The following is a 15,483-nucleotide window of genomic DNA, read 5'->3' on the forward strand; positions in this document are numbered from 1 at the left end:
ATGTTTTCTGTGGTTTATCAAAAGTCCTTAGTGTTGTTTATCTCTCTTTCTTCCCCCTCTCTCTATATTAGCCTCTCCCTTTTTTCTGAAAAGATGAACAAGCATATCTAAAAGGCTACACAGAAGAAGAAAATGAAGACATAATTACCAAAATACAAATTAGCAATAAAAACAAACAGCCAAACACCTGCAAAATGACAACAATGAACAGACAATATTCAATACTAACTTTAAATATTATTAACCTCAATTTCCTAGTCAAAGATGGAAAACAGAATGGGACTTTACTGTTATTTTTTTTAAATCTTGATCTTACATAATGGTTTTATTGCTTTTCTAACTTTCTACTTGGATGAGTTGTTTTAGGTATTTCAATAAAGCATTTCTTTTCCTCACTTCTGTTTTGTCTCTCTACTTTTCTGTGTTAGCTGTAGAATTTTTTTTTGTTTTTTATAAAGCTGGCTTAGCAGTTTGTTGTTTTCATTTTTGTAATTATAGTTAAAGATAAATTTTTACTATTTTAATTGTATCCTTCACGGTTAGTATATTTAGCTATCATTTCTAAATGTTTGTATGTACTTTAATTTTCAACCTATTTGTGCAATCCTCCTGCTTCAGCCTCCTGAATGCTGGAAATATAGGTACATGCCATTGTACCTATTACTTTCCTTATTTTTCAGGCATTTGCCCCATAACTTATCATGTTTTATGGATTATATTTTAATCACTATATTTAGAATTTTAAAAGTATTTTAATGCCTCCTATAGCAGTTTCTTTTAGGTCCTTTAAAAAATTAAAAATAACAATTTGCATTGGTAGATTATCCTTGTTTTTCATTTGTGTTCACAGATGAAACTAGTAGACTTTCTTGGCTATTATAAGCTTCCTATCTCTAAATACTAAGTTTGACTGTTGTGAGTGTATTAGTTTTAAAGTATAGTTAGGAAAATGGACAACGATAAAGGATGTTGGTGTGAGTTAGGAGGCTTTTACTCAGAATGTGAACCAGGAAAAGGCAGGGAGGAAGCCCTTGGTTGGCAGAAGGACTCATCTCACAAGATGACTTTTAAAGTTTTTATTATTACAGATTTATTTCATTTTTAGATTTGTTATAATTTTCCAGTAAGAGTTAGAGAGCTGCTTTAAAAACATGTCTTCAATTCCAGATACTCCCAGGGTGAGGGAAGAAATAAAGAAACAAATTAAAGACTTCCTAGAAAATGAAAATGAGGGCACAACTTACCCAGACTTATGCAATACCATGGAATACAAAGTGAATAAACTGTAATTAATAAAAAAATAAAAAAAAGAAAACAGTGCTAAAACGATAGTTCATAGTACTAAGAGCTTTCATAAAGAAATTGGAAAGATCCGATATTAGCAATTTAACAGATCACCTGAAAGCTTTAGAAAAAAAAAAAAAAAAGAAGAAGAAAACACAGCCAAGAGGAGTAGAAGGCAGGAAATAATCAAAACTCAGGGCTGAAATAAATAAATTAGAATCAAAGAGAACAATACAAAGAATCAGTGAAACAAGAGTCGGTTCTTTGAAAAAAGTCAACAGGATAGAAAAACTAAAAGATAGGCAGTACCCAGATTAACAAAATCAGAAATGAAAACAGATACTTTACTAGAATGAAATGAAACTACTTGTATATTTATTAGAGATACATTAAAATACTTTTGCTGATTATATCTCTGGAGTTTCTTCTAAGATTTACTATTTTAATACAGAGGAGTGTGATTTCTTCTATCATATAAAAATTTGCAGGTGTGATTCCAGCATTCGAACAGTAGTGTAGTGAGACCAGCTTCCCTAGGTTTGACTCTTAGCTTTGGCAATGTTGGCAGTAGACACATGACACGTTTCTTTTAGCTCCATTTCTTTGTTCCAGATGTAATCATAATAATTTGAATCTTAAATTATGGTGAAGTTTAACTAGGTCACTGTTTTATTAGAGTTTCCTATGACAATATTTCATATCTAGTTATGATGAGATAGGTGTTTGTTAAGAAAGGGAAAGATAGCTGTTAATAGGAATCCAAGTAATTAGTTATTTAAAATACTTACAATGCATTTGAATTATGTGAATGATCATGTATTTGTCTCTTCTTTTTAATTTTTGTAGCTTATCGTGAACCTCATTTTTATTACCAGTTCACAGCACGATACCATGCAGCTCCCTGCAATAGTATCTATAACATTTCTTTTGAGAAGAAACTTCTTCAGATTTTAAGTAAACTGGTTCTTGACCTTTCCTGTGAAATTTCCTTGGTTAAGTCTGAATGCCATCGTATTAAAATGCAAAGAGCTGGTTTGCAAAATGAATTATTCTTCACATTTTCAGGTAAATATACAAAATACTTTTTAAAGAAAGACAATTTGGGAACACAATCAATTGTTCAGAATATGAATGTTACCAATCTAAATGTATTCCTTCCTCTCTGATTTGACTTAATACACCCTCCATATAAAATTCTGTTGATTCATACTGTTAGTGAAAAGTGCTCTGTGGCACTTTACTATAGAATGGAAGTTTGTATAAGGACTCATAGTGTTTAGTTACAGTGATTGAATTAGTGGAAGCATTTACTTGTAAGGTAGTTAATATTGTAGAACTAACACCTCATCCCATTGATAGTGTGTTGTCATTAATGGTGTGCAGAGGAGACACATAATTTAAGGAACAAACATCCATCTATTTTATAGGATGTTCTTCTCTTTTGTTCTCTATTTCTCCTTTTTTTGTCGTCTAAAATTTTGGCAGTAGAGAGGTATGAAACTTCAAAGGCAAGAGCAAGGTAAGTTCTCTAATCTGTAATTCTTGATTTTTCTCTTCTCCAGGAAAATTTCAACATTTTTCACCAACCTCAAGACAAATGATCAACCTAAGCTTTTCTCTAGCCTGCCAAGGACACACTATTAGTATACAGAGGCTTTGTGAATCTTTATCTTCTGGTTGTTTTAATAGACGGACAGGCCCTAAGAAAAACTTTTATTAGGATCTGTCATAAGAAGGAGATGATGTCCAGTGTAAATGTTGCAGTTGTGAACCTGCTTTGTGCTTCTTTAAGTGACTAACATTTTTGAGCAGTTTTTTAATGTGTTAAATGGTCATTCATTTATCTTTTTGGAAAATTGTGGTGATTTCTGTGTTTTTTAAATTCTTTTTTTAATTTTTTATATTAATTACAGTTTATTCACTTTGTATCTCAGCTGTAGCCCCTTTCCTCATTCCCTCCCAATCCCACTCTCCTTCCCTCATCTCCTCTCATGTCCCTCTCCAAGTCCACTGATAGGGGAGGTCCTTCTCCCCTTCCATCAGACCCTAGCCTATCAGGTCTCATCAGGACTGGCTGCATTGTCTTTCTCTGTGGCTTGCTAAGGCTGCTTCCCCCTCAGGGGGAGGTGTTCAAAGAGCCACCAACTGAGTTCATGTCAGAGACAGTCCCTGTTCCCCTTACTAGGGAACCCACTTGGATACTGAGTGCCATGGGCTACATCTGTGCAGTGGTTCTACGTTATCTCCATGCATGGCCGTTGATTGGGGTATCATTCTCAGAAAGACCCCTGAGCTCAGATTTTTTGGTTCTGTTGCTCTCCTTGTGGAGCTCCTGTCTCCTCCAGTTCTTTCTATCTCTCCCTTCTTTCATAAGATTGCCTGCACTTTGCCCAAAGTTTGGTTATGAGTCTCAGCATCTGCTTTGATACACTGCTGTGTAGAGTCTTGCACAGGCTGTCTGTGGTAAGCTCCTGTCCCGTTTCCTGTTTTTGTTGTTTTTTTGTTTGTTTGTTTTGTTTTTTTCATTTTGTGTTCCATTTATTTGTACTTGATGACTGGTCCCAATTACCATGAAGATTTTGTTGTGAATTAAAAGGAAGGAGAAGGAAAAAACAAACAAACAAACAAACAAACAAACAAAAACAAAAAACAAAAAACCTTAAACATTCTGCTAGATGCTCAATTTTGAGCAGTTTCTATTTTTTTGGCCTCATTGTATTTTTTATAGCTTCTGCTATAACAGACATCCTCACTCCATATACTTTCATGCTACTTTAAATAATTCTTTACATAGGTGGTTATTTTATTTTTTAACAAGTAGAAAGTTAAAAAATATGTTTGAAGTCCTTAATTTTTAATTTTTTGTATATATAAAATACTTTAAAAATCTTTGTTTAATTTTTATTAATTAGTTTATTCACTTTGTATTCCAGCTGTAGCCTCTCACCCATCTCTTCCCCATCCCATCTTCCCTCTTCTCCTATTCCTCTCCCGAAGTCCAGTGATAGGGGAGATCCTCCTCCCCTTCCATCTGACCCTAGTCTATCAGGTCTCATCAGGACTGGCTTCTTTGTCTTCCTCTGTGGACTGGTAAGGCTGCTCCCCTCTCAGGTGGAGGTGATCAACGAGCCAGCCCAGGAGTTCATGTCAGAGATGATCCCTGTTCCTATTATTGGGAAACCCTCTTAGACACTGAGCTGCCATGGGCTACTTTTGTGCAGGGGTTCTAAGTTATCTCCATGTATGGTCTTTGTTTTTACTAGTCTCAGAAAAGACCCCTGTGGCCAAATTTTTTGGTTCTGTTGCTCTCCTGGGTGAGGTATCCTAGAAGCAGAAAGACACACATGATATATACTCACTTATAAGTAGATATTAGACGTATAATATAGGATAATCATACTAAAATCTGTACACCTAAGGAAGCTAATCAAGAAGGAGGACCCTGGGTAAGATGCTCAATCTTCTTTCAGAAAGGCAAATGAGATGGACATCAGAAGACGAAGAAAAGAGGGAACAGGACAGGAACCTAACACAGAGGGCCGCTGAAAGACTCTGCCCAGCAGGTTATCAAAACATACGCTGAGGATCCATAACCAAACTTTGGTCAGAGTGCGGGGAATCTTTTTTTTTTTTTTTTTTTTTTTTATGAAAGAAGGGGGAGTAGAAAGACCTAAAGGGGACAGTAGCTCCACAAGGAGAGCAACGGAGCCAAAAAATCTGGGCACAGAAGACTTTTTCCCTATCTATAGATGGTTTCATTCTATTGATAGTGTTCTGTGTTTTACAGAAGCTATGAACTTTCCTCTGAGCATGCTTTCATTGTGTTCCATAAGTTTAGGTATATTGAGCCTTCCTTTTCATTGAATTCTAGAAAATATTTAATTTCCTTTTTTATTTCATCCCTCACCCAGTGGTCATTGAGTACAGAGTTGTTCAATTTCCACGAGTTTATAGGCCTTTTGCTGTTTCTGTTGATGTTGTGTTCTAGCTTTAATCCAAGGTGTTCTGATAAAACGCACGGGATTATTTCAATCTTCATGTATCTGTTGAGGTTTGCTTTGTGACTAAGTATACAGTCAATTTTGGAGAAGGTTCTGTGAGGTGCGGAGAAGAATGTATATTATTTTGTGTTTAGATGAAGTGATTTGTAGATATTTGTTAGGACCATTATATCCATGGTGTCTGTTAGTTTGATTTTTTTTCTCCATTGAATTTTTGTCTTGATGATCTGTCCATTGATGAGAGTGAGGTATTGAAGTCTCCCACTATTAATGTGTGCGGTTTGATGTGTTATTTATAGATGTTCAGGATTGTCCTACTGGTGGATTTTTCCTTTGACAAGAATTAAGTGTCCTTCCCCACCTCTTTTGATTATTTTGGTTAAAAGTCTTTATTAGATACTTGAATAGCTACTCCCGCTTGCTCTTGGGATTGTTTCCTTGGAAAACCCCTTTTCAGCCCTATGCTCTATCTTTATTGCTGAGGTGTGTTTTTTTTTTTAATTTTTTATTAATTATACTTTATTCATTTTGTATCCCCCCATAAGCCCTTCCCTCTTCCCCTGCCGATCCCACCCTCCCTCCCCTTTCTTATATGCAACAGAATGTTTTCACATTCTTTCTGTTAGCATGTGTCTTTTTATTGGGGAGTTGAGGCCATTGATATTAAGAGAGATTTGTGACCAGTGATTGTTAATTCCTGATATTTTGATGTTGGTGGTGTGAGAGAGAAAACACCTATTTTCTTTTGGTTTTACTGATATGGGATTATTTATTTCCTGTGTTTCCCTGGGTTTAGTTAGCTTCTTTAGGTTATAGCTTTTCTTCTAGTATCTTCAATAGGGCTGGATTTGTGGTTAGGTACTATTTAAATTTGTTTTTGTTGTGAAATGGCTTTTTTTCTTCCTCTATGGTGATTTTAAGTTTTGCTTGGTATAGCAGTCAGGGCTGACATCTGTGGTCTCTTAGTGTCTGTAAGATATCTGCCTTGGCCCTTCTGTATTTTAGAGTTTCTGGTGAGAAGTCAGGTGTAATGCTAATAGGTCTGCCTTTATATGTGACTTGCCATTTTCCCTTGCAGCTTTTGATACTCATTTTTTTTTGTTCTATACATCAAGTACATTAGTGTTTTGATTATTATATGGCAGGAAGATTTTTTTTTCCTGATCCAATCTATTTGGTGTTCTGTATGCTTAAGGGTGTTTCTTTCTTGAGGTTGGGAAAGTTTTCTTTTCTTTTCTTTTTTTTTTTTTTGACTTTTTCAAAAGGCTTTTAATTATAAATTTATTTTTATTTTTTTTAATTTTATTTTTCTTTTTAGTTACATTTTGTTAACTCTGTGTCCCAGCTGTAGCCCGCTCCCTCATTCCCTCCCCAACCCCGCACTCCCTTCCTGGTCTCCTCCCTGCCCCTTTCCAAGTCTACTGATAGGGGGAAGTTTTCTTCTATGGTTTTGTTGAAAATATTTTCTGGGCCTTGGAGCTGGGAGTCTCTCCTTGTTCTATTCCTATTATTCATAGGTTTTGGTATTTTCATAGTGTCCCAGATTTCTTGGATGTTTTGTGTCAGGAACTTTTTAGATTTAACATTTTCTTTAACTGATGTGTCGGTTTTTTTTTTTTTTCAATCATATTTTCTATATCTGAGATTTTCTCTTCCATCTCTTGTATTCTCTTGGTGATGCTTGTGTATGTAGTTCTTGTTCTCTTCCCTAGGTTTTTCATCTCCAGGATTGCCTCAGATTGTGTTTCCTTTATTGCTTCTATTCCCATTTTAAGTATTGAATAGTTTTGTTCACTTTCTTCTCCTGTTTTATTATATTTTCCTGTATTACTTTAATGGATTTGTTCAGTTCCTTTACCTGTTTAATTGTATTTTCCTGTATTTCTTTGAGGGATTTATTTTCCTCTTTTAAGGTGTCTATTATTTTCATAACCTCAGATTTATGATTTGTTCCTTGCACTTCAAGTGTGATAGCATCTCCAGGGCTTGCTGTGGTAGAATAGTTGGTTCCCAGTGGTATCATATGACCCTGGGTTTTGTTGCTTGTATTCTTATGCTAGAGTCTAGGCATCTTTTTGTCCCTGGTGTTAGCAGGCCTGGTGGTCCCTGATTGCTAGGCAGTTTGGGAATAGGCAGAGAGGGCTCAAAATTAAAGTTCTTTGAAAAACCCACAGCCTCCTTGGATGGGGGATCATGTATGTCTGAAGCTGCATACAGCTCACCTCTGCTGGGTCTGCTTGCTATGTTCCAAGTCCAGGCAGATTGGGAGTAGGTTGAGAGAGCTTCAAGCTGAATGCTGCTTGGGCCTCCACTGGCCTCCTCAGGGTGGCCTGTGATGTGGGTCAGAGCCACATACAGCTCACCTAGGCTTGGTTTTCTGGTTATGTCCCAGGTAGACCAGGCAGATCAGGAATAGTACGAGAGAGCTCCAACCTGAATCTGAAATCCCATTTATATTTTTCACAAGTTTAATTACAGCATTCCACCTTGCATTCTCGCTGAATTCATTCAGGAGTTTACTGGTAACTCATTTGCTTTCCTTGAATACTCTTAGAAATATTTCTTGAAAATCTTTACTGGGAATTTTCTTTAATTATATTCCCTTAGTCTATTATTATAGAAGTAGAAATATTTGGAGTTCTCATGTTGCCTTGATTTTCATGTTTCTTGTGTGTTTGCTTTAGAACTTGTATGTGAGGGATTTGATCTTTGGGCTGATTTTGTATCTTTTATCACATATATTCTTATATTGGAGGTATTTTCAATGTTTAGGGGTGAATAAACTTTAATATACTGAAGTATTATTTGTCTCCACTCGTCTCAGAGTGAAACACAGCTAAACTCTCAACTCTTGTTCAGGCCACTGGGATTGATTTCCAATACTGTTCCATAGTTAGAATATTATCTGTGAAAGCAACCACAACTTCTGGATATGCCGGCTATGGATAGAGTTAAAAACAATCACTCCTTCAACTGCAGTTATTTTGAAGGAGTAAGGATCAAGGATGGTATAGTGTATAATAATATTAGTTACTAAGGGTATATTTGGAAAAGAAATAAGCTGAATAATACTAGTGATTAGTTATAGAACAATAGATGAAAAAGAAAGAGGGGAAGTACATAAAGGGAAGGAACAGTAAAGGTGAAGAGAGGAGACATGTCGGCTCTAGCTAAAAGTAAATGAAGAGAGTCAGGTGAAGACAGGCAGACTATTGAAACTGGAGCAGCCAGTGTTCTTGGAAAAAGTTAAAAAAATAAGAGGAGCAAAGAGGAAATAGGTTGCTGAGTTGGAATTGGGTGTTAAATAAGGGTTAAATAAAGAGAGTAAAAGAAATCTGGGTAGAGGTCCAATCTGTATGTGTTTTTTTTTTTTTTTTACCTGGCCATGGAGGCAAGGCTTGATTCTGTACAGTCTCGTGTTAGATTAGGGCACAGGACAGGTTTTGCCTTTGTGTGATTTCATGGAGGTTTGGTCTGGATTCCAACCCTCCATCTTTGTGGCCTCTTATAAGGCTGGGGTGAGTATGTCTGCCAGTGTGAAGTCCTCAGTGGTCATGGGTTTGGTGCTTGATTGCTGAGTTATCAAGCCTGCCTCCCTCATTCCCTCCCAATCCCACTCTTCTTCCTTCATCTCCTCCCATGTCCCTCTCAAAGTCCATTGATAGGGGAGGTCCTCCTCCTTTTCCATTAGACCCTAGCCTATCAGATCTCATCAGGGCTGGCTGCATTGTCTTCCTCTGTGGCCTGGTAGGGTTGCGCCCTACCTCAGGGGAACATGATCAGAGAGCCACCAAGTGAGTTCATGTCAGAGACAGTCCCTGTTCCCCTTGCTAGGGAACACACTTGGACACTTAGTTGCCATGGGCTATGTCCGAGCAGGGGTTTTAGGTTATCTCCATGCATGGTCCTTGGTTGGAGTATCATTCTCAGAAAAGATTCTTGGGCCCCAATTTTTTGGTTCTGTTGCTCTCATTGTGGAGCTCTTGTTTCCTCTAGGTCTTTCTATTTCCCCTTTCTTTCATAAGATTCTCTGCACTCTGCCCAAAGTTTGGTTGAACCTCAGCATCTGCTTTAGTACCCTGCTGGGTAGTCTTTCAGAGGCCCTCTGTGGTAGGTTCCTGTCCTGTTCCCTGTTTTCTCCCTCTCCGATGTCCATCCCATTTGAGCATTTTACCCAGGGTCCTCCTTCTTGCTTAGCTTCTTTAGGTGTACAGATTTTAGTTTGTTTATCCTATATTATATGTCTAATATTCACTTATACGTGAGTATATACCATGTGTGTCTTTTCTGCTTCTGGGATACCTCACTCAGGATGATCTTTTCTAGTTCCCACCATTTGCCTGCAAATTTCATGATTTCCTTGTTTTTTAATTGCTGTGTAGTATGCCATTGTGTAAATGTACCACAATTTCTGTATACATTCCTCATTTGAGGGATATCTGGGTTGTTTCCATATTCTGGCTATTATGAGTAGAGCTGCTACAAACATGGTTGAACAAATGTTATTGTTAAGTTAAAAGGCAACGAACCAAGTAATCCAATTAAAAAATAGGGTGCAGATCTAAACAGACAATTCTCAATAGAGAAATATCAAATGGCAAAGAAACACTTAAAGAAATGCTCAGTGTCCTTAGTCATCAGGGAAATGCAAATCAAAATGATTCCCGAGATTTCACCTTACACTCATCAGAATGGTTAAGATCAAAAACTCAAGTGAGAACACATGCTGGAGAGGATGTAGAGAAAGGGGAACCCTCCTCCATTGCTGGTGGGAATGTAAATTTTACAACCATTTTGGAAATCAATCTGGCAGTTTCTCTGAGGATTAGGAATAGTGCTACGTCAAGATCCATCTATAGCACTCCTAGGCATATATCCAAAATATGCTCAAGTATACAACAAGGACATTTGTTGAGAATTTTTTTTGCATTTGTATTCATCAGAGTTGTTGGTCTGAAGTTTTTCTCTTTTCTAATGTAGTTACCTGAGCTTTGTATGATGGTAAAGCTTTCATTGTGAGATAGTAGGTAAATAATCGTTAATGCAAATAGGGTCTGGAGCAAATATGTCTATTTTCTGTGATATATTGTAAACATTGTTACACTTCTTGTGCACTTATACAGTGCACAAAACATCCTTTATCATATTCCACTTTTAGTCCAATAAAAGGCTCTTTCTCTTAAAATAATGAACTATATACAATAGGAACAATTATGAAAACTATCAGAAAGAATTACATTCACATTGTCCAGTCCATCTGTATTTGGAAACCTTGGAGAAAGTACTCTTATCTATCCTATCTTGTTGAATAATTTTCTGTCATATCTTACATTTATCAACCTAAATATCTTTTTAGACCCTAGAACATTTTCTTAAATCCTAAACAACTTAAATTTAATTGTGAGACTGTAACTCTTTAGTCTTCAGCCTCATCAGAGAACAGAGGAAGGTAAATATTACCTGAGTAAACAGTGCAGAGTAAGCAGCTTCTAACACTATAGAGATGACAGAGACAGCTGGCTGTCTGGACAGTCACCCAAGGTTACTCTGCAAAGATGTAACATTTGTCTATAGCCTTCTTGCCCAGTAAAAGATAGACTTTTCTGTGAAGCAGAAATTGTGAAGGATTTGTCTACCATGTCCTTGCAAAGTTTGGTTGTTGACTTCTTCCATGTCCTGCTTTTTCACAGCTTGGACAACATGCTGTCTGCAGTTGGGGCAAGGCCTTTTTTCTTTTTTGCCTAGCGGCTAGCTTTGCCACATTTGAAGCAAACTCCATATAGAAGTTCTTCAGTGCTTATCATCTTCTTTGAAGTAGTATGGGGGTGCTGCCACGAACAGAGATGTCTCACTTTCATGAAAAGACTTATGTTAAAAATACATATTTAAACCAGGCACTGTGGTTCACGCTTGTAATCCCAGCACTAAGGGATACAGAGGCAGGCAGATCTCTGTGAGTGTGAGGCCAGTCTGGTCTACAAAGGAAGTCTAGGACAGCCAAGGCTACACAGAGAACCCTGTTTTGAACCCTCTTCCCACAAAGAAAACCTTTAAATGCTGTATTCTGTAGCTCTATGAAGTGTTTGAAGACCATCTTCGTGTCTGTAGTATATCTGAATAAGCAAATATTGCTTTTTTCTAGATATTTGCTATCTAACTTTGAAAACATCTACTGGAGGTTAAAAAAAGCTTTTTTATATAATTAACTAAACTGTTATATAACAAGACCATAGGTTTGATTGATTATTAACTTGCATTTCTTAATCATCCTAAAAAATTTACATAGCAGCTTTCAAGGACTAGAACTTTACATGGCATTTAAAAACAATTTGCATAACTAAAATACATTAAGCAAGAGTTGAAACATATATAGTGTGTTATAGCAAAATATAATTTTAAAGTTTTATCACAATACCAAAAATTTATACTAATGTAAAATATTTGATTTGTTAATGCTCTTTAAAGTAGATTCCATAATCTACCCTTTTATTTTATCATTCCTATATTCTCCTTTTTTGTTTTCATCCCTTCTCTCCCTTTTCCCCAACTTTAGATAAAAGAGAAAGAAGGCTAGAGGAAAGAAAGAAAGCTATTCCTGAATCTAACTTTTTATGCTTTGTTTCCTCCCTGACCAAGACCATTAATAACTCGTGACCAACTCCCCTTAGGGACAACAAACATCCATCACCCACTGAATGACCAAAACTTACCCACCCCACTTTTTGGGAAATGGGCATCATTCTCTTAAAATTCCTTCGTACTGTCTGTTGGCGATTTTATTTGAGGGCCCTAAGAAAACTGGGAAAGTAGTCAAGTCCTAAGAAATCTAGATGTAGCATTTGTTGTTGAGCCTCTGTGTGGACTGTCTGGAACAGTGTGTGAAGGCGGGCCGGGCCATCTTAGCTAGCCACGTTAAAGTTCTTCTGCATGCAGATTTTTGAGAAGCAGCAATTGAGGCAGACTGTGAAGTTGGATCACCTGGGCTACTTGTCATCCTTTTGTGTCTGGTCCTTTTGCACTATAAACAAACTTTTAAAGATAATACACATGTCTGCATTAGCATATGTATGGAATATGCAGTGTATACAAATCAGCTAAAGATGATTCTCTGATCTATGTTTGAGAAGGTGAAAGGTACCAAACTTTATAAGTCTGTTTGGACTGTATAACCAAGTTACAATATAAAATTTCAGTCATTCCATACGAAAGGATATCATAACTTTTAAGGACCATGTAGCCAACAAGATTTATTGGTCTCAGCCAGCTTTAGAGCTGTTCCTGCTTAGAGGGATCAGCATTTGTGTTACCTGTTTTGCTGTTTTTCTTGGTTCTTCCTTCATGTCTGCAGCCAGGATTTTCAGGAGGTTTCCCATGGTCAAATATAATCTTTATTAATTTTGAAAGAATCCACAGCTTTGCTTTTCCTGTGAAAACAAAAGCAGAACCGCTCCCCAATGAAATGCATTTCCTGATTGAGAGAACACATCTACAGGCTGATCTAAATCAGCAGTCCTTTCTAAAATCCAGTTTTTTTTTAGCAGCTGTGCTAAAAACTGCTTATTGACTTTTTAAAAAAATAAAAAATTTATTTCATTTTTTAATTTATATATTCATATAAATACTTTGTTTATATTTATAAAATAACTATATATTCATATGTAAATATAAATATGTACATATACAAAGATATACATTTCCATTTTTATAAACAAAAATATAAAAAACAAGTCCTTTTTTACATTTTTGTTAGTTTTTTTAACTTTTATTAATTACACTTTATTCGATTTGTATCCCCCCATAAACCCCTCCCTTCTCCCCTCCTAATTCCACCTTCCCTCCCCCTTCTTCACGCATGCCCCTCCCCAAGTTCACTGATAGGGGAGGTCCTCCTCTCCTTCCTTCTGATCTTAGTCTATCAGATCTCATCAGGAGTGTCTGCATTGTCATCTTCTGTGGCCTGGTAAGGCTGCTCCCCCTTCAGGGGGAGGTGATCAAAGAGCAGGCCAATCAGATTATGTCAGTCCTGATGCAACTTGATATGTTGGAGTAGGTGAGAGGGCTGGGGATTCCCCTTCTCTGAGGAGTAGGAAAACAGAGAAAACAGGAGGACTGGGATTAGAGAAGGGAGGGGGCTAAGACCTGGATATCAAATGAGTAAATAAAAATAAAATTTTAAAATAAAAATTTAAAATAAAAATAAAATTTTAAAATAAAAATAAAAATTTAAAATAATAAAAATTGAAAAAATATTTTTGTTTACTCCAGAGAGGGAATTAAGCATTCTTTTTTGGTTCCTTCTTGTTTGTTTTCTTCTCTGGGGCTTGAGTTGTATGATTGTACTGTAGTGTATGACTAAAATCTGCGTATAAGTGAGTATGTACCATGTATATGTTTCTGGGTCTGTTACCTCACTCAGGATAATATTTTCTAGTTCCATCCATTTGTTGGCAGATTTCATGTTTTCTTTGTTTTTAATATCTCAGTAGTATTTCACTGTGTAAATATACCACAGTTTCTTTGTTTAGTCTTCAGCTGAGGGACAATCTAAGTTGCTTCCAGATTCTAGCTATTATGATAAAGGTTAGGAACAGTTTTGAGCAAGTGTCTTTGTTGTATGGTGGAGCATCTTTTGGGTGTATACCCAGGAGTGGTATTACTGGGTCTTGAGGTAGATCTATTCCCAGTTTTCTGAGATTGTGCCAGATTGAAATTCAGAGTGAGGTAAACCAGAAGCAGAAAGACATGTATGGTATATACTTGTTTATAAGTGGATATTAACCATATAATATAGGATAAACATACTAAAATCAATAGTCCTAAAGAAACTAAGAAAAGTAGACCCTAAGGAAGAGGCTGAAACCTCATTTAGAAGGGCAAACAGGATAGACATTGGAAGTCGGAGAAGACAAGGAACAGGACAGGAGCCTTCCACAGAGGACCTCTGAAGACTCTACCCACCAGGGTATCAAAGAGATACTGAGATTCATAGCCAAACTTTGAACAGAGTGTCAGAAACCTTATAGAAGAAGATTTTCCAAGCTCTGTTCTATCGCCTCTATTCTACATTTATTTTTTTTCAGTGTTTTACATCTCTAAGTCTGTTTTATTCTCATCTTTCTTAAAGAGGATTTATAAAATTGAAATTGTTACTGAAAATATAATTAGTTCTATGTTGACAGACAAAACTATATGGGGTTCAAATGCCCTCTTCTGCAACATTTTTTTTTATTTTATTTTACAATGTGGAAAATATTATTTAATCTGTTTTTTTTTTCCTATGATGGTCTATGCTTAGTGTCTTTGTTTGTTAGCATCTATCCAGGTTTCAAAACATTTGATTTTTGTTCCTTAGAATTTAATTTCTTGGAGCTATAATTTCGTGCCTTTTAGTTATTAGATGACTTTTTATAATTTATTTTGTTATCAATATTTTTTCATAGCAACATGTTCAGTTTTCTTTAGTTCCTTGCCCATTATTTCCTCCAGTTCTTTGAGCATATTAAAATTTGTTCTCAGAGCTTTTGTATAGTATTAGTCTAGTGTCTGCTGTGTCAGTAACCTGTGGTTTCTCAGGGATATCAGAATTATCTAGTATAGACAAGTAAACAGCTCCAGGGGAACTTATTTGTTTGGAGGATTGTGGGCAAAATGAGCCAATTAAGACCATGTATACAGATGACATAGGACCTATTTGAAAATAGTCCAGAATGGCTAGAATGATGGTAGTAGTATCAGTGGGAAATTCATTAATATTACTATGGGTATTTTATAAGTAATTTTAATTATAAAACTTGAGTACTTACAGTTTTCATTGTTTTCTTGTAGGTTTTGTAAATAATGGCAAAGCTAAGCCTATTTTTTATTCATAGTATAAGGTAGAAGTCTTAAGATATTAAACAATATGTTTCTGAATTAATTATAGATTTGGGGCCTCAGTTAATGTGTGTGTGTGTGTGTGTGTGTGTGTGTGTGTGTGTGTGAATTAAGAAGGACATTTGGTCATGAGATTGACATTATACTTTGTAAAGATTAGTTACTGTGAATCCTTGGAGTACCCAAGCTTTGGGGTTGATGTACAGCAGGAGTTTTATCTGAGTCCTTCAAGAGATATTCACCAGTCCAATTTTTTCCTGATGTTTGCTTATTTATCTCAAATAAATAGAATTTTGTAAATAGCTGCTTATATATATGCATAAAT

At 36.2% G+C, this 15,483-nt stretch overlaps 1 protein-coding gene across 1 annotated transcript in view; it reads left to right on the forward strand.

The window, feature by feature from the left end:
* Window positions 1–15,483, forward strand: part of Zpbp (zona pellucida binding protein) — a 186,565-nt gene that overhangs the window by 71,291 nt on the left and 99,791 nt on the right. Inside the window, exon 5 of the mRNA XM_055624272.1 lies at window positions 2,131–2,349. Within this exon, the coding sequence (XP_055480247.1) occupies window positions 2,131–2,349 (219 nt within the window). The remainder of the gene's footprint in view (window positions 1–2,130; window positions 2,350–15,483) is intronic.

The sequence above is a fragment of the Psammomys obesus genome, unplaced genomic scaffold, assembly GCF_907164565.1.
Source record: "Psammomys obesus unplaced genomic scaffold, mPsaObe1.curated_primary_1811, whole genome shotgun sequence".
NCBI classification, from domain to species: Eukaryota; Metazoa; Chordata; class Mammalia; order Rodentia; family Muridae; genus Psammomys; species Psammomys obesus.